Raw genomic sequence first — 23601 nt, forward strand, 5'->3', positions numbered from 1 at the left:
GAAGCATTAGTGTAATGACACGTTTACTGAGTAAATAACATCTTAAAAGTTTGCTCTTTTTGTTATTTATTTGTATAAGACCTCCTCCCTGTGGTCAAACAGGGTCATTACTTCTTACAGCTTAAATGACTAGTGTGTAGGATTTAGGGGCATTTATTGGCAGAAATGGAACATAATTATCACTATTGTGTTTTTATTAGTCTATAATCGCTTGAAACTAAGAATCATTGTGTTTTCATTACCATAGAATGAGTCCTTCATATCTACATAGGGAGCAGATTGCCTTCTATATATTGTATCTCCATATTTCTAGAGGAGCTCTGGAAGGACAAACTAAACATTGGCTTTAGAGAGGGCCTTTAGGGAGTTCCATCTTAGATTCTCTGAGGCTAGGGGTGTTCAGTTGTTTGCCATCTGCAGCCTCACCATTAGACCCCACTAAATCATACACACTGCTCCTTGAATGGGCGTTTCCAGAGCAGATGATCTTTTTAATAGTTCAAAGAAGTATTAAAGGAAGTACCCTCTTTTGTTGGTGTCCATACTGCAGAAACTAAGAACCACTGTAGTTCTTCTCTATTTGGGGTGTTTTTTTTAAGCTCCTACTTCATGACAGTTAGGTATAGTTCCTCCTGTGCTCTTTCCCAGCACTATATAACGCTAAATCTATGGTGTCTTGTTTGCCACTTTACCTTGCCCGCAGACAGCCCTTTCTTACGGGGGAACTGAAGCCGTTATATCGCTGTCTTCAAAGCCACCAAACTCCCTTGACAAAAACGAAAATTTTACGTCACAAAACACAGGAACTGCTGGTCTGCCTCTGCCTCGATCCGTTGGTTCATGTTTTGTTTAACATGAATACGCATGCAAACAGAGGAAAAAAAAACCTTCAAATGTATGTAGTTCTCGGTGGAGCTCCCCGATGGGTGGTTCATCTCAGGAAGCCCCGAAAACTGTTTAGTTTGTAAAAGCAGAGGGAGTTGTGAGCTGTTTTGGGTTTATTTGAGGCCTACATTTGGAAGGTTTCTACTGTTCCCAAAGGATTCAAAGCAAATCTGCTGAATGTAAAGTGAACACTGCCGCAACAGTGTTTAGTAAATAAAGGATTAAAATGGTCTCCAATTGGGATGTTTCTCCTTACTGATGACTAAAACCTCTAAAAACATACAATGCTTCAAGCCAAACTAATATCAGGAGTCTTCATCCATTAATTCCAGCTGATAGTTTGAATTGAACCAATACACACTTGTTAATCTGATGTAACATCATCTGCAACTATTATTTTCATGTCTCATGAATATGTGAACTTTTTATGTGCTTGTTTTGTTTGAAAAACAGTGAAAATTATTTCCCAGAGTTCAAGATGATGATGTTTGTTTTGTCCAACTAACAGTTCAAAACCCAAAGATATGTAGTTCCCTATCATATGAGAAAAAAGGCTTCACACTTGAGCAGGTTGACTCAAACTATTTAAAAAGTACCAAAACACTTGCTTGTTAATTTTAGTTAAATTATAGCACTACATCAGACAACGTCAACGATTTAATGGTTCGTTCTGAGTTCCAGCGACATGATACGACACAACACAGACAGGCCCCGATAACTTAATGGAGAAAACATTGATGCTTTGGTTCACTCTAGGTACCTACCATAATGAAAAAAAGTACAGTACTGAACTTGCAAGCTGTACATGCGTGCATTGACATTATACTCTAAAAATACTCTGTACAGTATATCCAACACCATACAGCCGTGAGGCATTCACAAGCAGAGAAGAGCCACTGTCCCTCTGGTCCTTTGTCTTGAAATCAAAAACAGAAAAAGTGCCGTAGCAGATGAAACAGCTCTATAATCCTAAAATCACCACACCACAACTGAAGGAGAAGCAATTAAAGTTACAGTACTCATCGATGAATTACAAAGTCCACAATCAACAGTGATAAGTGCTTAAACTGGAAGTGTTGGTAAGCAGCAGCAGCAATGTGAAGTGGGCTGTATTCACACTGTACCATATATACAATATAGGAGAGTGACTTGGCCTCAGCTCCATTGAACCCCAGTCAAATAACTGTGGTGAGTTGCTAAAGAGCTTCTGAGAAGTCTGGAAACACCCGACGCCAACAGCAGGCTGGATTTCCAACTAAAACAGTGAGCCACGGTCACAAACACGAGATGTACACACACCTCAGCAACCACAGCGGCTCCAGAGAGGCTAACCGTCATTACAACACACAGCACAGTGAGGCAGAGGTGAAATGTCACGTTTGCTTATGTCCAGAGGTAAGGTAAGGTAAGGGACGGGACGGGACGGGACGGGAAGGGAAGGGAAGGGAAGGTAGTAGCTTGGCGCTGGGTGAAAAACACAGCTCTGTTTGGAAACATTTTCTGTTTACATTCAGTTATTTACTTCATTTTACTAACTCACAGCATTTTTTACCCCTCAGGTTAGTTAACAACTCAAGTTTTGATCAGAGTTTGTCCAAAAAAATGTGAAAAATCTGGATAGTTATTCCAGATAATTCAAGGTTTGAATTTAATTGTTTAACAGTTACGTCAGAGTTTGATGTAACGCCCCCTATTTAGTATTTATAAGTCCACATTCAGATTTAATAAACTGTTTACAACACACTATGCTGTAGTTATACTGTATATATTTATGTATTTTTCAACAACTATATTTCCTCTTGTGGGCAACCATACCTTTAATTGTCTTTAAACAGACAATAGATGACAACATACTAAAACATAGTTGTAATTTAATTAAATAAGTTGCTTGTATACAGCTTATAAGCACTAAATAGGGGCACTGTTAAACGGAAGTGATACTATAGTAATAATTTGCTTTTTAAATTAGAATTTACACATGGCTTCAGGGCATTTGCAGTACATTTTAAGATGGACAGAAGCCTCCTATTGGGAAAATTACAAATTGATAGAACAGTTTTATTGGTCTACACTGTCTCAACATATTATATTATCTAAATGGTCAATAAAATATTCAAATGACAGAAAACATTACAAAAGAAAACTTACTAAGTTTATGTGATTCTACTTTGGATCTAATAACACATTTTACTTGTTTTCAAATACTGACATTATGCTGAAACTTTAACAACCCTTCACTTTGTCCACCTTCAACCATAATAAACACATATTTTCTGCTGTGTGAAGTGGACAGCAGGTTTGTTCTTGGTAATCTCAATAAACTGTGATTTTCCATTCTGAGCCACTCTCGTCATATATGTAAACAGATGATGTTATTATGTTCATTCAAGTAGTTTTTATACCTACATGTGATGTTCTCAGTAAAATGTTCGAGAAACTGCACAGAAAGATTAAAGCTCATTGGATCCCCTTGTGTTTAGACTTTTTTCAGACTGAGAACAACAGAAAAACAGATAAAGTTTAATATAAAGCTTGATCAAGATGTCCATTTTTTTATACTCCACTGGATCCATATGTCTAATCAAATAATAATATGCATCTGTACCTTTTCAACATTTGACTGAGGGTGGATGGAGCTGACTGAGGCACCTTTTTTTTTTTTTTTTACTGTATATGTGGTGCTTGATCAGGTGGAATATCCCTTTATGCCTCCTTCACTGCCACATCACAGTACAGTTCAGGCCTCCTCATCAGTGGCGCTGGGGGAACGCTCCTGAGAAGAAGGAAACAAAAACATTTTGAGAATTATTTTTGATCTACATCTGGGCCCAACGCAGAATCAAAATACACTAAATAACACTGATACACAGTTGAAGTGCTGCTGTTTTTGAAAAAAAAAAAAAAAAAATTATCACTAACTGAAAATAAAAATATGTTAAGATTTTTTTTTTTTTTTTTTTTTTGAAGTGATCACAATTGGTTGTTCCATGTGACCTAACTTTTTTACAAGTTTAACTTAAATCAGTTCACAGATTTCTGAGACATTCTGTAAATTAACAAACAATCTAATAATCACATAAAGGATGAAGAGAAAACCAATCATGATTTAAACACATTCGCATAACAGATAAACTCCTATCACTAAGACGGGAATGAAAAAAGTGACTACAGCAGTGACTTTTAAAATTCCCTTACTTTACACAAATTGTCTCATTGCTGAAAGGAAAATAACAACAAAAAAGCATTTTGGTCCATCATGTCGTCCGTCTAAATTTTTTCTCCTTTTCTTTGAAGTTACCTCTTCCTGCTCATCCTCAGAGTCGTCGTCACTGACGACAGGTTTGGCTCTGGTGCGTCCTGTTCGTCTGCTGCGTCCCTTCCCCCGATCGCCACCTTTGTCCTTCCTGCCTAGACGGATTTTCACTTTCACTGAGCGAGCTGGAAACAAACACACATGCAACGAATATGATTACTGTTAAATAAATCTAAAGCTAACACGAGGCATTAAGAAGCACTTTACTGTAATGTAGAGAATTTAAAGATACATTTTTTTTTTTTGGCATTTCCTTTGTTAGAGAGAAGCAGTGTGGACAGAGACGAAATGTGGGGAAATTGAGCAAGGGAATGACAAGAAGTTAAGATCCGGGCGACCAGAAATCAAAACCGAGGACACTGCTGGTGGCATTTGTGCTCATGTGTCCTAACCACTCAGCTATCAGGTTTCCCCATAACACAGAAAATTAAAATGTCTGTTTTGAGTAAAAAAAAAAAAAAATCAGTGAGACGAAATAAACTGGACATCACAACACTTTCTCAACAATACCTGAACAACACACTAAAACTCTAAATATATTTATGCAGGCGTCACAGAGAAAGAGTTCAGAGTTCAGAGTTCCTCCTCTCTCCTCTCTACGCACAGACATTCTTACATTCTGACTCTGATCCCTCCTCCAGCTCCTCCTCTTCTTCATCGCTGTCCTCTCCTTCACTCTCCTCCTCCTTTTCGATCTTCTGCCTCAAGCTGGTGAACACCGACTGGAGCACAATAGAGTCCTCATAAATCTAATCAGATAACAGAAACATCACAGAAAACGACTGCTCATTATCATTATTAACAAATTACAGGGAAAGAAAAGAGCAGCATTCAGCATCAACACATCATGTACTGCGTTTCAACAGAGGAAATCAAGAGAAAAACTGAAACATGTGACCTGCCATTACAATTATCAGCAACGGGACAATCAGCGACAAGATGCATCATTTCTCACTGTTTTACCAAAAATTAACTGATGTTCCAGCAGTTTTTCAGACGTCTGAAATATTGACCTTTATTTCAGGTTTTTCTGATGAGAGATGAGAGTCTTCATCGCAACACAATATTGTAGTGACAGAATGTATAGTTCCATCAAGCTTTCATCCAAGTCAACCATCCAAGTTTTCCAAATGGAGATAAATATAATGTATCCTGTAGGGACGAGCGAGTACAAGATTATCTGTATCTGTTAAACCAACTACATGATCTGTATCCCTGTATGAGGGGCTTAAACATGAAGTGGGCGGGGCTTAGGCCGGAAGTGGGCAGGAACTAACCTGAAGTTGTTCATTAAAGCCTGAAATTGATACAGGTTGATCAAAAATTGCTGAATTAATTTTTTATTAGAAAACTATTTACAGGACAGCAGGCTAGACATATTAAAAAAAAAAAAAAAAAAAAAAAAAAGACTTTGTATTTTGTTCAACAAATAATGTGTGTCTGTCTGTGGGAGGTTGGGTGTAGACCGTTAGCCTACTTTTATTATTTTATTAAATAAACTGACGGTGGGTAGCTGGGTGATTTATGCAGACACAGTCCACATCGAAATATGCATTCAGACTCGCACTATATTCTCTTTGAAAGCGGTCAGCTGAGTGAAGATATCTTCACGAGGAAGGAGGTTAGTAAACATAACCGACAGAAGCAGAGTCACAAGCTGTAAATTGTGAATCATCCGGTAAAAGCAAAGTTCTCAGTAATTCGGCTGAAGATACTTTATACAAACCTGACTGAAACGAGCCGATGCCGGAAATGAACCAGAAGAGTCGCGAGTTGTTATTTCCTCTAATGAGTGAACAGGCTGACAGAGAGAGTCTCAGCAGAGCTGGAGCAGTAGGAGGAGGCGGGGTCGATGTGTATCTGGCCCCAGCACGGGTATTGACACAATTACTCGGATGATATATGTTAGGAGAAAGTTGTTTTGTTACTCACAAACTAACGTGAGAAGCAAACCCACAATCTCCAAGGCTGGAACAGTTAGTTCCGGCCTCCCCCGCCTGCGCACCACAGACCGTTGTTTTATACGATAAGAGGAACCAGTATGACTGATTCCTCCTTCCAACTGTTATCACTTTCCCATGAACAGGGACTGCCCCTGCTCAGCTATGTTGTACACAAGCTTCTGCTATAAATAAAGGAAGAAGGAGCTGTTCAGCGCGACTCTGTCATAGCGACGTGTGTGCGCTGTGCAGGGTGCCCTTTGTACAAAGTAAGATTCTGTGTCTGACTTCTTTGTTGTTCTCTACACAGGTCGAGTGATAATCTGTAGGATTCTCCCGACAATATAGTACTCGTCAAAAGTACATTAGCTGTACCGGACACTCGTTTCACCCGAACACTCATCTCATCCCTGGTATCCTGTTATTAATTTCCATCCTGTGTAAAATGAAATCGAGTCACACTAAAGACAAAAGTTGGGTTTCACTTTAAATGGATCGCAAATTAAAACCAAACTTTCCCAAAATTGGCAAAAGAAAATTTGAAATCTAGCATTTTTACATCCATTTTATGCACCCGTTATGCAAATATTAGGGGCCTGCTCATAGAGTCAAGCAGTAGGTGCTGCTAATTTTCCAGTCAGATGCCTTTTTACCACTGCAGTAGAGGAGGAAACAACGAGATGATGTCATTTTAAAGAGCGCAGAGTCAAACCTTAAAGGAAGGGAAACCCAATATGAGAAAAACCTGATGGAGAGTTTGGTGAGAGAAAACACACAAGGTGCTCCAAATGAATAACTTATATAAAAGCTGTGTGCTCTTGGAAGAGTTTGTTTCTCCAGTGGAGCAGAGGCTTGAGTAACTTCTGTAAGTCACCATGTATTCTCTGAATCTGTTTCCACTGCACATCTTTTTGCCGTATTTTTTAAAATAAAATTCTGAGTTTCCTCTCAGATTGTTATATGCTAAAATTAAGAATGCACATTAAAAACAAGTGGCTGGAAACGTTCCTGACGACTGCTGGTGTTTTTCTGTGTCCATGAGTGAATATTGATTACAAGACGTCTGTCTCACCAGAGATCCCTCCAGGTTGAAGGTCTGAGCGTTTTGGAAGAGCAGCATGACGTCTCTCTCCAGGTCACCAAGACTGCGGTAGCGATGACTTCGAATCCTCTCCTACAGTAAAGACAGACATCACTTTGTATACAAGATAGAATAACACACCACGCATGCCTCTTAACCTATAACTTTGTGAATCATCTTGTTGGTGGTGTTGTATGTACTGTGCTTTGCTGCAGCAGTGAAAAAATTATATTTTCTAATCTTACTTTGATTTTCCTGAAGTCCACCGGCTTCCGGATCAGTTCATAGTACTCTGGCAGCTCTTTTCGAGATGGAAGCTGGATGAACACCTCACTCAGCTGACGCCCACTGGCACTGCCGGAGATGACATCATTAGGACGAGACAAAATACATGTATTAAGATTTGAATGTGACCAACAGGGATTCAGCTCATCAAATTTCTTCATTACAATAAAAAAACATTTAACATTTATTTCTATTTAAACATAGGAGAGAAAAAAAGAGTTGGCTCTGATTGGAAAAGGTTTCTCGCATATACGTGTTTGAATAAAGCCTCTTGTTTTAATTACAGACCAGTTATTTTTTGTATTGCCTTAAATATGTGTTTCTTCACAAACTGCTTTCATAGGGTCAATATACAAAACTCTGGTGGCAGCAACAAAACACTGCACCAGCCAGACTTAAACAAAGTCCTAAGATGCAAACACTAACACATAAAACTGATCTAATACTACAGTATTAAAGCCCTGTTTCCAAAAAAGTTGGGATGTTGTGTAAAGGCCGGAAATCAATATAGGATGGCCTCGATTTTCGGGCCCTCAATTGGCATTGCATTAATTGGAAATAATGGAAGCTGCATCCTCCAGGCTAAAGAGGACAGGAAAGACCCAACTTGTTATCAGCGCTCAGTTGAAAAGTTAGCGTCTGCGACTGTACAGAGATGCATCAGTGCACATGGCATGGGTAGCTTGCACATCTGGGACGGAACCATCAATGTTGAATGTTATATATAGGTTTTGGAGCAGTATATGCTGCCACCTAGACAATGTCTTATTCAGGGAAGGCCTTGTTTATTCCAGCAAAACTAAGCTAAACTGTATTCTGCACGTATTTCAACTGCATGGCTATCTAGTAGAAGAGTCTGTATGTTAAACTGGCCTGCATGTAAAGTCCAGACATGTCTCCAATTTAAAAAAATGTTGGCGTATTATTAAAATGATAAAGTGATGCCAACTTTTTGGGAAACTGAGTTGTATTTGCATAATGTTCAGTCTCAGTTTAAACTAAACTAAGAAAATGTGTTCACTTTAACATGATTTATAAAAATTATTTAAATACTTTTTTTCTTTCTTCAAAGTGCAAACTATATTTATGCTGATGTGGAAAAAGCAAGTTTTTTTTAGATAACTTGTTTTTGACACAGGTTTTGTGAGAGCAGAACAGCTATTTGGTTTCCTGTTTACAGTTTTGTGAGAAATTTTAAAGTATTTGAGGAAATGTGTAAAGTATGACTTCACTTTACTTTAAGTTATCTTGAAAATAAAAAACACGAGTAATTTAAATAAATAGTTTAGAGATTGAATAAAATATTTACAAGCGAATCAATACACTGACACAAAATACTTTAATAACACTGCAACCACTGATTTGTCACATTTGCACCTGTGTTTGGTATGTGGTACCTTCCCTGAGAGTGGCAAACCTTTCTTCTGAATCATTAAGAGGCCATCGAATGTCTCACTAGGTATGTGTGCTACACTTATTCTGTGATGCCAGTCATTAAAAATCTTTCTGCTACCTGTCTTTGTACTTGATGACAGCGTCCACAATTTTCTTCATCTTCTTCGTGAGAGCGGGAGGATTTGGGGAGAGTTTCTCAGCAGGTGGTCGTCCCCGCTTCCTCTGTCTCTTCCCATCGTCATCTTTGTCCCCTCGTCCACGGCTCCCTAAGGAAGAGGAGGGACCAGGGAGATCCAGGTCCCGGTCCCGCTTCCTCTTGCGGGTCGTCTTTTTGTGGCGCACCTCTTCCTCCATCTCCTCCAGTGTGCCCTCCTCTATCGCCTGCACAGGGAGGACACAGACTGTCAGATTACAATACATGTATTTAAATTATAAAAGAAGAACCAGCCCCTTCCTCCAGAGGAAAATCCATTCTTCTTTGTATTTCCATCGCCATGTATATTCTGATATCTGTTTCTGAGCCCAGAACAACCTTGAGCCACTGCTTCTCGGTCAAGGAATCGCTGTAGTCCACCTCCTTTCGCTGCCGAGAACCTCGTCCAAACATTTTCTCCTCTTCTTCCTCACAGGTCAGCCGCTCGACCTCTGCATCGTCCTTCATGATCCAAGTGGGCAGCTCGTCCTCTTCCATCAGACGAGGTTTTCGCCGCGGGTTACGTGCATCCTCACGTCGCCGGTCCAGGTCCATACGCTGCAGAAGGAAGAAGAAAAGAAGGTGCAGGGAGAAAATAGTTTTATCACGAGCTGTAGGTGCAACTGAACTTCAAAACACAGCACTTACCATAAACTGGTCAAACTCTTCTTCACTCCTGGCAATCATCTGGTTGACTGTCTCATCATCTGGCACTTCATCCTCCTCCTGAATACAGCAGACACACATTGGCGAGCAGAGAATAAGAAAGCACAATCTATAAATTTTGTGTCACTGTTGCACGCACGTACATTAATGCGTAGACAGACGTCTTGCCCCCAGACCTCATCTTGTTCCTCGTGCTCCAAGATGGCCTGTAAGAAAGCCCTGCGCTCGTGGCTGGAAGACTTTTGGTCAAACATGCCGGCCTGAATGACCTTCTGATCTACGTTCAGTTTGTATTTGGCTGCTGCCAGGATTTTCTCCTCCACGCTGTTGACTGTACAGAGACGCAGCACTCGCACCTCGTTCTGCTGACCTATACGGTGGGCTCTGTCCTGAGCCTGCAGGTCCTGTGGAGATCGAGAGGTAGAGAATGAATCGGTGTGGGTTCAAATGAGAAGATTTTGTTACAGCGGTAGTACCTCAACTCTCTGATACCTTCATCTGTCAGAGGAGTGACTGTCAACTGTGAATAACACAAACATTTCTGCTTTCACTGCCAATGTCAATAAATTGTATAATACTGTGAAAAATGAATGTTCTTTTGGTTTAGAAGATAGAGACATCTTCCCTAGTCTTCTGGGGACATTTGCTGTGTCCATGTCCGTTGTTATTTGGTAACTGTCCCGCAAACACTCACCTCTAAAAGCAAAAAAAAGAGCTGATATTTAGCTGATATGAGCTTTTTTTTTTTTACATTATTAAATGCGTTTTTTGTAAAGTAAAATAAAATGTGCATCAAACCTGGTGTGGGTTCCAGTCAGAGTCAAAAATAACCACTGTGTCAGCAGACTGCAGGTTGAGGCCAAGGCCTCCAGCTCTGGTGCTCAGCAGAAATATAAAGTAATCTGATCCTGGTTCATTGAATGTCTTCAGTAACATCCCTCTGTCTTCAGCCTTCGTCGTGCCTGAGATGTAAGGAAGGTGGGAAAAGAGAAGAGAGACATGTGAAGGAAGCAAATTAAAAAGAGATGAAGACAGGCAGACAAACCAAAAGTAAAAGGAAGGGGTATAAAAGAAATGGGACTGAAGGGAAAAGACTGACAGACACATGAACACGCATACAAACGTGTCTCACCATCCAGTCGCAGATACTTGAAGCTGCGGTAGGCAAAGTAGTCTTCCATGATGGTCATGAGCGATGTCATCTGACAGAAGAGCAGCACTTTGTGGTTTGTGACATTCAGCTTCGGCAGGATTCGATCCAACACCTCAAACTTTCCTGAGGCCCGATACAGGTCAGCACTGATAGATAGGCGGGTGTATACGGTTACCAGGGAGACTGTTTGTGTGTGTGTGATCATGACCTAAAGAGGAATCAGTACTTACCCCTGGACTATCCCACCAGAGAATCCTAAATGTTCAGAGAAGGATTCCTATTAAAAAAGAAACAATCAAAAATATATTGGGCCATTTTAATTGTGTGTATTTTTATGCGGATTATTATTATAAGACATAGCTCAAAGTCTGTCAATAACAAACCGAGTAACTGCAAACAGAATGTGTCTGTGTCACACTTGTGAGCGGTACCTCTATTTGCTGGAACATATACGGGTGGTTACAGATCTTCCGCAGCTGCATGATGGTGTTCATCAGTGTCTTTGTGCCCCCTTTACCCTGGTAAACACAAGTTGGTTGTGCAACAGGACTTACCAACTCAAAAGCAGTAATCGGTAAATATTTAACACTTTTATCTGTCCAAAATCAAATGAAGAGCATAGACAAATTTATTTTGGAAATGTAGTGTAGTTAAAATGACATCGAAAACTAAACCCTTTAATGACAATGCAATTATTTATTCACCTTCTTGTCTTTCTCTGATCCGTCAGTGAGCAGGACGCCCTTGGCCTGCATGTGCCTGTACAGCACCCTCTGAAGAGACGACATGTCACACTTGATCACGTATTCCACCTGATGGAGAGGAGAAGAAGATTGTATCCATTAGAGAAGTAGTCAAAGGGACTTGGTCCTTACACTTTTGTATTTGGGATTCAATGTGATTCAAGGAGAGACACGGGCCTCACAAGCTCTCTGTAAAAATTGTATAACTTTCAGCGCAGTCGTGCTGGACTGTGATCGTCCATTCTATTCAAGTATCCCAGGAGGCGATGGCAGTGTGACAGTGAGCCAGCATCCACAGTATCAAGACACTGAAATTGATGCAGCTGAAGAGAATGATGATGAGAATGATGGCAGAGAATTCATTAATGGTGTTATTTACACCTGTGCTTTTCCTGTTGTGAAATGTCTACATTCCACACAAAGGATGCAGGAGACCACCAGAAGAACTAAAATGAGATGGATTTGTTTCCCCATCATATACATCTGGACCTGTGTTAGTGTGAATGTTTATCTGTTTGTTGGTTATGTAGAAAGAGGCACTCTTTACTTTCTCTGGAAGCTGCGCCTCCACTTCCTTCTTTAGTCTTCGTAACAGGAAGGGCCGTAGCACTTTGTGAAGACGACGAATGATCAAGATAGTCTCCTCCTCATTCAGGTCCACCTGGAGAGGAAGAGACAGAAATTTCACAATAAAAACACCTCTCATACACATCCTGGGATATGTAGTATAAATATAGACAACATATTCTGCATTTACTGCTCACCTTCTCTCCAGTCATAGCGAAAGGGGCATTAAACCACTGCTCGAAGGTGCTGCAGCTCTTAAAGATTGTAGGCAGGAGGAAATTGAGCAGCGCCCACAGCTCAGGCAGTTTGTTCTGCAGCGGCGTCCCTGTCAGCAGGACACGTCGCGGAGCAAGGTAGTGGGTGTTCAGGACCTGGGTCAGTTTACAGTGGTGGTTTTTCATACGGTGACCTTCGTCCACAATCATGTACTTCCAGCGGATCTGGAGAAGGACAGGATTTGAGTACATCCAGATATAGTCAATGTATCACTACTCCAGCTTATTGCTTCAGTCTATCCAAATCAACCAAAAAGTGTGTAACAGGATGATTTCTTGTCCATTTTGTCCACATGACTCAAGCTGGCTGAGTCCCAAACCAGAGCCTTGAGCCACCACGTAGGAAGCGCTTGCCTGAACTACAACACCCACCTGTCAGCACAGTCAGGAACCCTACATGACTACATGATGGTCAGGACAGTGGGGACGTGGTTTACAGGCCATGTCAATGTGTTGCAGGACCTAGGAAAGAGCACTGAGATGCAGCAGAGGGGGAGGTCAGATTTGCCAGACTCAAATTCTCAAATAGAGCAATTTGGGGATTTAGGGAGCCAACACAAAAACACACCAAAACCTCAAGAAAAATCAAATGATAAACAAATAAGATATATAAATTTAAAAAAAAGCAGCAAAATATTATAAACTTGTAGAAGGAAAGAATTATACAACGACTGCTTTGGTGTGTTTGTGTGTGTCCTTGTGTCTGTGTTTGTCCGTACGCCCCATCTCACCTTGGCCAGTACTTGTTTGTCCTTGATGATGTACTCATAAGTGGTGAGTAAAACATTAAACTTGCCACTACGCAGTTGAGGCACAAAGGCTCTTCTGGCAGCAGGAGAGCCCTAAAACAAAAAATTTAAATTTAAAAAAAAAAAAGCAACTCACAACATTTTATGATAAAGGCACCAATAACAGACACATAGTGTTGCACTTAGCATTTATGAGCAAGAAGAAAGAAAAATGAAATCTTGGTGGTTGCAAACGCTCACCTTGTAGGACACTTTCACAACAGTTGGTGCCCACTTGTCAAACTCATACACCCAATTAGAAAGAGTTCTGTCAATGAGAGACAGCCCGGTTGTCAATTCAACAATTTATTCAAAGTCCTTTTCCTGTATATTGAAGTGTTTCTTTAAATAGCTTATCTAATAAAAGAGAATTAAAACCTCTAAAATACATTTACAATCAATGAAGATTAGCTCACGAGAGGGGCACAATGATGAGGTAGGGTCCGTTGAGCCGTTTGAGCTCCATGAGGTATGTGATGAGGGCGATAGTCTGGATGGTTTTTCCCAGACCCATCTCATCAGCCAGGATCCCATTTAGGTTGTTGTTGTAAAGGGAAACCAGCCACTCCAGACCTTTAATCTGAAAGACCAAAACAAGGGACTCTCTTTAATAGGCCAAAGGTTTTTTTTTTTTTGCCATATGAGAGGAGAATAAACTGTTTATGTTATCACCAGTTACCACACAGTCATACTGTTCAGAATGAGCTAATGAATACACATTAAACTAAAAACAAGTATCAAACAGGAAAAAATAGCTTGTTGTGGGGAAATAATATATATATTTTCAATATTTTACCAAACAAATCAAAATATGCCTCAGGGGCAACCAAAAATTGTCTGTCTAACGCTGTTGACCATTAACAAATTTCTGTGAACTGTCCATTAAATAATCAGGAATAACAATTTGTCATCACCTCATGTATTTCTTTGCTCGTGTATGTTTACCTGATACTGTTTGAGCTGTCCATTTATCAACAAACTGGACTGTTTATCCACCCTCTCTGTGACGGCGTGAGCCACAGAGTAATATGACTGGAGTCCTCGAGCAAACGCTGCACCGCTATACTCGTCATCCACATCCTGTTTAGCGTTCCTGCAAACAGTGTAAAGCATGATGACATTTACTCATTCATGGCATCAATTGTAGTCAAATATATCCAAGCATAATCAGGTATAGCGTTCTGTACAGGGACTCACTCAATGATGTGCCGGACGTCCACCTCTGATACATCTTCGCTGTCAGGATCTGCGATCTTCTTCTTTTCCTCAACCGGAGCCGCTGAAGGATGAAGCTCCTCTTCTTCTTCCTGACAGACAGTTCTTTGGTGAAAACTTGTTTTTTTTTTCCTCCCAATGGAGCAGTGAATGTGGAAGTAGCTTCAAACATGTCTTACAAAACAACCAACCTCCTCCTCTTCCTCCTCCTCGCTGTCCTCACTGTCCGAACGGGGAGCCACCTCATAACTGCACAGACATACATGAATACTGAGATCAAACAGACTAAAGGGACTTAAAATTGTCCTAATAGTGACATTCTCATGTACGTTTAACTTCCTAACCTCTGTTACATGACAAAGAACTAACCACTTAAACCTACAAAAAAAACAGTACATTTTCTTTTCATTAAATCCTTGCGACTCGGAGGAAAATCCAAAACATTTGGCCTCAGTACAACTCAATCTTTATCAATCTGTACTTCAGGCGTAGTTTGGCTCCACTGGGCTTTGAAGTGAATATTAATTGTTGCAGATGCGTGTCATGTGACATTAGCAATTACCAAGACAATTAAAATGATTACAATTAGCATGCAATACCAAGCTTGTTAGCATTTTCATGTTCAAGTTAACGAGCTAATGTATATAATAGTCAAGCAATAGTGAAGCAGTGTTTGGCACCATAATACAAGTAGCCTGTTAAGCAATGCTTAGCTCTGTAGCATGTTAACTAACTCGCATACTAATAGCATGTTAAACTATATTTAGAATCCAACATTCAGAATTTCAGCAATTTAACCTTAGAAATGTAATATTTAGTGTGCCTGCATACATTAATAACAGTTCATATCTGACTTGGCCTGTACCATTTTTCATGGTAATTCCTTCAGTGCTAACATTTAAATCAACACACTAACAGACAGACATCATTGCTGCATTTATAGCCACACAACTTGCATTGGCTAAAAAAAGACGTGCGCTTCTTTTCATCACATTCTCCTACACAAGTGAAAGTCTCCCCGGTTCCTGTGTCTCACCCTGGGTTCATCTCCAGCCAGGTCTCCAGCTGTCCAGCTTTGGGAGCATCCACCCCTGTCAGGATGTTCCCACTGTCCACATGGATGACCTTCACGGGCAGGTCACTCATCTGACTCGTCTCATCCAGAGGCTGCAGGGGGAAGAGGCAGATTGTGTTTCAAACTGAGCTACTTTAATTAGGCTTAATTTAAACTGTGGCTGATGGAAATAGGAGCTTCAGATGGTTATTCTATGTGTAGAGGTTAAGTTTTACATCGGTGGTGATAACACTGGTGCTTGTCAGCCAATTCAACACCCACACAACATCTAAGAAATATCTATATATTTGAATACACACACATGGTCGCTTTGAGCTGTAGCCAATACCTTCAATATTTATTCATCTATTGCAAATTACCAGGACATATGTGCTGCACAGTCTGTATAATGTGATTTTTGTTTGTGCTGTTTGTGTCTGATGAAAATCTCACTGGATGACATGTTTCCCTGCAGTGAACAGTAAATTAAAAAAATGCATAAACAGTGTGCAGTTTCTACCCTGCCATGACAACACTAAAGAAAGCAGAGCACTATGTCCTAAGTCTCTGTGTGAAATCTGATCTCTAATGCGTGTCTCTACAGACCACAGAAAGCAACAAAACAAAGAATCAGAATTGCATTGTTGACCCAGCATATTTAAAGTAAAAGTGTGTATTTTTAGATTTACATATAGTCATCTGTATCTCTGAAGCCTTTAGTTCGGCTGCTGCATCCGCTCACCTCTCCATCAGGCCCCAAGGCAGGAGTCTGACCCTCTGCAATCTCCAACTGCAACATAAGTAGAAGTGTACTAATCGCAAACAGTTCACATACAAATCTAAGGTGAAAAAGTCACTAATACACTACAGGAGCACAGAACACAGCAGAAACAAAAGTCTGTGGTATTCAGACTTTCTAGTACTAGTGGTAGAGAGTGATAATAAATGGGTTTTGCAAACCTTCTTCTTTTTCTTCTTCTTCTTTTTCTTCTCCTTGAGGGCCTGTGCAGCTTTGTGAGCTCTGACCAGCTCTGTGAGGTTGGCAACGTACTCATCAGTTTGCTGCAGCAGGTAGGCCAGGCGCTTGTCCTTCTTTTGGTCAATCAGTTTACGGTAACCCTCCTCATCCTCAGCCTGGGAAGACAGACAGATATAGTGTGTGTGTGTGTGTGTGTGTGTGTGTGTGTGTGTGTGTGTGTGTGTGTGTGTGTGTGTGTGTGTGTGTGTGTGTGTGTGTGTGTGTGTGTGTGTGTACGAGGGTTTGCATACTGCTAAGTGTGTATGTGCATGCCTTTTGATAATATGGTTTCTTTTACCATAAGCCTCCTCATCCTCTCCTTCTCAATACGCTCATTCTCCTTCTTCTGCTCCCGTTCGGTGTTGGCATGGTAAGTGGCCACAGCTTTGGTCAGTTTCAGAATTTTGCCTGTGATTGACCGGTGGTACTCCTTGAAGTCTTTGGCATGCTGGAGGATGCTGTTGAGGTACTCCTAGGGTTATAATAGGTGGAGGACAGAAAAGAAACAAAGGAGAATAGAGGAGTCAGTCACAAAAGTACAGCGTTTAATAGTATCACAGGGAACTTCAACAGTTTGTCCTCTACCTGATGTTTTTGTCTGCGTTTGCGCTCTTGCTCAATCTTCTGCTGTTTCTCCAGTTTCTCTGTGATGCGGGCCTCTCGCAGAGACTGACGCTTGCTTCGTTTGTAGGCCTTGGCATCAAGGGCGGTCTCCAGAGCTGTGTCGCGTCGCATACACACGACCACCTCTTGACGCAGCTGTGGAGTCATGCAAACAGAACCATGAAGTCACCAGTGGAACTGCCATCACCTCCGTTCAACAGTGACCGGAAAATGATCTTTGATATAGTGCATACCTGTCTCTGGAAGTTAAGCAGTCGGAGGGCTTTGAGCTCGATAGTAGCTTTGGTACGTAAATCACCAGCCAGAGAACCCGGCAGGTTCTCAAGTTCAGCGATGCGATGGGTTATACGAGCCTGTAACCTGAAGGAGCAAACGGTAGTAAGGGGAGTTATTTATATACTGTTCTCTTCATGCTTTTCTTCATAAGGATGCATTTTGAGTATCTCTGGTAGTCAATAAAAAAGAAAAAGCCTGTGATAAATACATACTTAAAAGTTTTGAACACATGGAAAAAAAAAATCATAAATTCAGTAAGGAAACTCTAAATCAATCTGTTACACATTAATCCCTTTGCATCCCCAAAGATCCTGGTGTACCTGTACTCCCTCTCCTGCAGTATCTCCACCGGATCCAGGCCACAGGGTTTCTGGATGGGGGTGATGCGGTTCTGCTTGGCGTGGTAAGGCATCATTGGAGTAGGCTGCGCTGGCTGGCCGGGGGACTGCGTCTGTGGGGGCATGACTGGGGAGGCGGCCGGGGGAACTGAAGGGGGAGCAGGAGAGGGCCGGCCAGTGGGCTGAGGGGGGATCAGTTTTTGGGGTGCGTTGGAGGGGGCTGCTGCATTCACCATGGGGCCTCGAAGAACACAAAAGGAAATGTCAATACCACGCGTCTATAGTCACAGCAGAAATTTTGACATCTCATAGCAGAAAAGGCACAGATGTCACTAATAATATTATTTATGACTTTGTTCCATTTAGGCAGCCAAGTCTGACGTGACATGAAAACAGTATAGTACACACCAGGGCTCTAAAACTGTGACATCAAACTGTAATGTAACATTTATCAAAGTGATAATTTACAGTGACTTTCCTGCTATAACATGGGGAAGTTTCAGCTGTCAAAACTATACAATAATTATTCAATTCTATTTGACCAGTGCTTACAATGTGAATCTAATACTAAAGCTTTAAACACTTACCATTGTAACTAGAAAATTAATGACTTTAATAAAAGACCAGAATTGACTGTAAATATTGGCATATAAACATACTGTTTTCATTTTATCAATTGATTCATTTTCTTACCTGGATTAGTGGTAATAAGTAGAATTTATTTGAACTTATCAGCACTCATTGAGCAGCACCACATACCTTCAGGCCAGGACTTTGGGGGTCCATTGGGGTTTTGTCCCTGCATCCCAGCTGGAGTCCCTGAAGGGCCTGGAGGAGGCATGTTTGGACCCATCATTCCTAAGAAACAAAAAAGTGCAGATTGTTTTCAGCTTAATGGAACTTTCATAACACGTCTGCTAAAGTTTGAGAAGAGTTTTGTCAACATTTGCAGAAGATTTCATGTTACATACAGATATAAATTTGTCTTCTATCTGTTAATTATTTAATAGACCGCTGGATATAGCTTTGTATTCCAGCCATGCATGCTCACCATGAGCTCGGCTGTATGCTGAGCCCATTGGCCCAGGTCCTGGACCTGGTCCTCCTGGACCACCTCCTGGCCCTCCTCCAGTTCCAGGAGCCAGGCTCGGCATGGGCTGCTGCTGTTGCATCCCCGGCATCGGCCTCTTTCCCTGGACAGCCATCTGGAGGTGATCTGGCAGGGGCTGCCCCCGGGCCAGCATCTTATAAGCCATGATCTGGGCTCTGAGTTGGTGAAGCTGGTTCTGGTTGAAGGGAGTTGGCCCGCTAGGGCCACCAGGACCTACTGGTCCAACGGGGCCAGTAGTTTCAAGGCCAGAAACAAGGCTGGGGACACCAGAACCAAGATTGGGTCCAGGGCTAGGACCTGGTCCAGAACTTCCTGGAGGGCCGGGCCGGTTATTCGGACCCAAAGTGTGTTGATCTCCACTGGGGCCGTCTAAAGGTGTAGAGACAGAGCCAGGGCCACCAGAGGACGATGAGGAGGCAGATGATGGCATGAGAGGCCCAGAGGGGGGACCATTTGAAGGGACAGGGCTGGAGTGGTCAGAGCCGCCTAATGGAGAGTGGTAGCCTGGAAAACACAGATAGAAAGGCAGACAGGTAGAGTTACTTGGCTGGGGTCCTTAAAGTAAAATTTTAAGATATATATATATATGCTTACGGCATCTCAATCCAAGCACTGTGACTTTCTTCCTGGACAGTGACCTTACTATACATGGCCAAGAAATATTCCCACACAAAACCACCATAAAACCACAGCTTATCATTTTCAAACTTAGTTTTTTTTTTCACCAGGACCGAACATGTTAATTAGCAGACTTCAGAGATCAAGAGGGCTAGGCTAACTGTTTACCTGTTTCCAGTCTTTATGCTGAGCTAACCAGCTGCTGGCTGTAGTTTCATATTCCACATACAGACATGAGAGTGGTGTAAATTTTCTCATCTAACTTTTGACAAGAGTGTGAATAAGTGTATATCCCAAAATGTCCAAACCATTCTTGTAAGAAAAGCCTGCAACGCCGCCAAATAAACAATGAACTGTTGCCTAACACTGACCAAATCCTTCCAGACTGTTATTTCAAAAGGTTTTCTATCTCTGATTCACAGTGTTAAGCCTGTCTGTCTGTCTAAATGTCTTGTTTCACGCCCTACCTTCCTTACAGAGGGCAGCATGCAGAGGCTAAGCTCCAGAGCTGCTGCCAGACTGTTAACATTAGACTGAACATTGCATGGTTTTTAACATTTTGATATTAGATAGCTAGATAGATAGCTAGATAGCTAGATAGATAGCTAGATAGATAGCTAGATAGATAGATAGATAGATAGATAGATAGATAGATAGATAGATAGATAGATAGATAGATAGATAGATAGATACTTTATTAATCCCACAAGGGGAAATATTTTTGCTACAGCAGCATTATAGGTACAGGAAAGCAATAAAACAACAGTAAAATATTAAATATAAAAATGCATAGCATATACAATAAATAGAATAAAATAGAATAATTAAATTAAATTAAAACTAATTAAACAATAGTGCAAATATTTAAACAAACAAGTAAACAGACAACCAACTGTGTTATTGTTGCGTGATGGATTTTTGCTAGAGGTGAGTTATTGTACAGTCTTATTGCAGTGGGCAGGAATGATTTCCTGTATCTTATATTAAAAGAAATGTAAAGAGTTTGAAACAATGATTCACACTTCATATCATAGCTTGTGACAGCAGAGACACTCCCTGTGAGCCAATCGGGCCGTATGACCACACCACTACAGTTAAAAGCACACCACCTGACTTGCACAACGCTGGGAAGAATTAAATTGCTCAAGGATAAAGTCCACGGAGCAGGTGTACCTTGTGAGTGTTGGTCCAGAGGACTGGGTGGGGGACCCATGCCACTGTGCCCGCCCTGTCTCATAGACAGTCCCTTCATCTGACTGAAGCGACTCTCCTCACTCAAGCTCTTTTCGTGCAAGGCCTCCATGGGCTGTGGGAGAAATTAAATAGGGGGATTAATTCAAAAGTTGTACATGCAAAAGTAGTACAGTTTTGGTGAGGAAAAAGAAACAGGAAACTGACATTAAAATAAAGACTAAAATAGTAATAATATTAAAAATAATGTACACTTTTGTTGTTGTTGTTGCTTTGTTGTTATTTTATGTTACAGATTTGTTAAAAAAAAAAAGAAGTTATCATGTTAGAACAGTAGGTGATTTATGGTAAATATGAGAATTCGTTAATTTACAGCTGCTTTCACAGGAACGGCTTTGTTGATTTAAAAAAAACAACAACAACAACATTTCAACTTAATCTGACATTAACAGCATACTCCTAAAATTAAAATTCTGGAACAAATATTGTAGAAACAGATAAATTCTCCCAAAACAGAATAATATAATTACATTACATTACATTTCATTTAGCTGACGCTTTTATCCAAAGCGAATTACAATAAGTGCATTTCAACCATGAGGGTACAAATTCAGAACAACAACAATCAAGAAAGTACAATTTTCTTCAAGATAGCCAAACTTCAAAGTGCTACAAGTAAGTGCCATTTTAAGTGCTACTAAAGTGCTACCTATTCAAGGTAAAATCGGAAGAGGTGTGTTTTTAGTTTGCGGCGGAAGATGTACAGACTTTCTGCTGTCCTGATGTCATTGGGGAGCTCATTCCACCATTTAGGAGCCAGGACAGCAAACAGTCGTGATTTTGTAGAGTGTTTAGCTCGCAGTGAGGGAGCGACAAGCCGATTGGCAGATGCAGAGCGGAGGGAGCGGGCTGGGGTGTAAGGTTTGACCATCAAATGTTCCTGTTTTTCCTCTGTTAGATACTTTACTTTTAAAATTTTGTAATAAACTCTGTTTGTGGTTAGGGTATGTTATAGTGTATTAAACATTACATACAGCATGTTTATTTAGTATGGCCATGACAGATATATCATTAAAATACACAACAGCTAATTAAAGTGAATGTGAAGAGATATTACACCTGAAACTATAGCGTGTAGGTCCACAGATGATGTTTCAATGTTTTACCATACAGTTGATAGACAGTATAAAGTCTGTAAGAAAATGTAATGTTTAAATGTTTAAATTCATGCATGAATTACACACAAATTTGTGGAACATGCATTTAAAAATACACCCTTGTTTCCTAAAGGGCAGGAATGATCAGCATGGAGATTATGGCGGGTCCCAGTGAGACTGCAAGTGTTTGAACATCCTTACTTTGTGCAGAGGGTGCATGTTGTCCGGGCCGTATCCAGAGGGCCCTGGCTGAGAGTGTCCAGAGGAGGGAGGACCAGGGCTGGGGCCCATCATACTGTGAGAGGAGCCTGGGGAGGGCCCGGGGCTGGGACCCAACATTGCACCAGGGGAAGGACCCGGACCAGGGGAGGGACCTGGACGAGGGGTGCCTCCCATGGGAGGATCTGGCGCTGACATAGCCCTGGTTCTCTTGCTCCTGGATGAGCAGCAGGCACCTGAGAGGAGAGAAATGACAGAGGGGAGGAAGAGAAGGATGGAAATATAATCTGCACAAGTTACTCATCTAAATAAGAATTTAATAAAGTGTTTTCATTAAGACAATATTCTTAAAAAAAAAAAAAAAAAAAATAGCAACAAAGCTGGATATCTGACCTCAGCTGTGCTTTACTGATAAATGATATGGATGCACAATATTTGCAGGATATGGGTGAATTTTGTCCAACGCGTATCAGATGTATATTCTCTATTCTCCTGCTGCGCTGCACCAAATCACCCGTTGCGCGCATTTGCAATTACAGCTGCAGCACGAAACTTAAACTGAACACGGCCAGAAATAGCCTACAGTAAATTATGCACACGAGTCCGTGCTGCTGAGAATTTACCCAGTCAGACTATGAAGGGTGTCTCGTTAAATATATAAAAAAAGAAAAATGGAATGGCGGACTGTGCTTGTGCGACTGACCTACCTGCATCAACAGGACAGGCAGTCCTGGGTGGATTTCAGCGCTCCCGAGCAAATATTTTGGAGATAAAAAAAAAAAAAAAAAAAAAAAAAAAAAAAAGACGCAGCAGTTGTCGCAATTAGTCTACTCACCCTCTTTGTAATCTGCCTTCAAGCGTTGATTTGTTTCACCGACGTGGCTCGAGCGCCCCCCTCCACCGCTCATATGACCGAATGTCTAGTCACGGCTGTCCAGCAGCGCGCATGCGTGCGCGGCGCCAGCGAGGCTCCATTAACAGTATATCAAGCTTGAAATGTAGTTTCAAAAAAAATGCAGAATAGTTATATAGTTATATCAAATACCTACCACTGGTGAATCATGAATTGAGGTTATTACATAATAAATACAGTAAATGAATGACACGAAAAACTACCAGTTAACAATAAATAGAAATGCAATAGTAGAAACCCAACATTAATGAATTTAAAAAAAGAAGAAGTGATAAACACAGCTCAGACACCTCTCAAAATACCAGGTCTAAATTCACCATGAACCAATGAGTAGCACTTGCTTCAGACATACATATGCTAATCAGAGAAGAAAGATGAATAAATATACCTAAAGATGGCTTCACTTATCTCAGTGTACTGACGAATAATGCCATGTATGAGCCAGAGACAAACACATTATTGCTGTGGAAGCACCACCAACAGTACTTAATCTAAAGCAGACATTTAAACATCTAAAAAAATAAAATAAACAGAAACTGATGGACAGCAACATGTCGCAGCATAGCCTGTATAACATCATTGC

The 23601-nt window shown here is 41.0% G+C and overlaps 1 protein-coding gene across 3 annotated transcripts; it reads right to left on the bottom strand.

Annotated features, from left to right (window-relative positions):
- Positions 1 to 1456: 1456 nt before the first annotated feature.
- LOC138620261 (transcription activator BRG1) lies at positions 1457 to 23022 on the bottom strand. 3 transcript variants are annotated; one of them, XM_069697290.1, is made up of 34 exons: positions 22941 to 23022; positions 22088 to 22341; positions 20712 to 20844; positions 18861 to 19424; positions 18569 to 18667; positions 17792 to 18050; positions 17429 to 17555; positions 17157 to 17330; positions 16870 to 17043; positions 16514 to 16687; positions 16296 to 16343; positions 15536 to 15666; positions 14691 to 14748; positions 14482 to 14591; positions 14230 to 14377; positions 13701 to 13864; positions 13486 to 13552; positions 13228 to 13338; positions 12419 to 12661; positions 12202 to 12315; positions 11616 to 11723; positions 11343 to 11429; positions 11142 to 11188; positions 10891 to 11057; positions 10557 to 10720; positions 9902 to 10162; positions 9741 to 9818; positions 9432 to 9650; positions 9018 to 9280; positions 7465 to 7573; positions 7211 to 7312; positions 4815 to 4947; positions 4184 to 4323; positions 1457 to 3658 (listed from the first exon to the last, which is right to left on the bottom strand). In XM_069697290.1, the coding sequence occupies exons 1-34, from the start codon at positions 23011 to 23013 to the stop codon at positions 3623 to 3625; spliced, it is 5139 nt and encodes a 1712-aa protein (XP_069553391.1). In that variant the 5' UTR covers positions 23014 to 23022; the 3' UTR covers positions 1457 to 3622. The 3 variants fall into 3 exon arrangements, with proteins under 3 accessions (XP_069553391.1, XP_069553390.1, XP_069553392.1); XM_069697289.1 differs by having other exon boundaries at positions 14679 to 14748; XM_069697291.1 differs by lacking the exons at positions 16514 to 16687; positions 16870 to 17043; positions 17157 to 17330; ... (5 more) ...; positions 22088 to 22341; positions 22941 to 23022 and having other exon boundaries at positions 14679 to 14748; positions 16243 to 16323.
- Between the last annotated feature and the right edge of the window lie 579 nt (positions 23023 to 23601).

Source organism: Brachyistius frenatus, unplaced genomic scaffold (genome assembly GCF_029030835.1).
Source record: "Brachyistius frenatus isolate BFR_SWC_R1_liver_20210118 unplaced genomic scaffold, ASM2903083v1 Contig_23, whole genome shotgun sequence".
In the NCBI taxonomy this organism is placed as follows: domain Eukaryota; kingdom Metazoa; phylum Chordata; class Actinopteri; family Embiotocidae; genus Brachyistius; species Brachyistius frenatus.

Bases quoted from the DNA above. Each gene is read 5' to 3' on its own strand.
- LOC138620261 (XM_069697289.1), bottom strand. From the start codon at position 23,013: ATGAGCGGTGGAGGGGGGCGCTCGAGCCACGTCGGTGAAACAAATCAA. The intron at 17,331-17,428 runs GTATGCACTATA...ATGACTCCACAG, and splicing joins TGCTTAACTTCCAGAGACAG to CTGCGTCAAGAGGTGGTCGT. The intron at 7,313-7,464 runs GTAAGATTAGAA...TCTTTACTGTAG, and splicing joins TGGACTTCAGGAAAATCAAA to GAGAGGATTCGAAGTCATCG.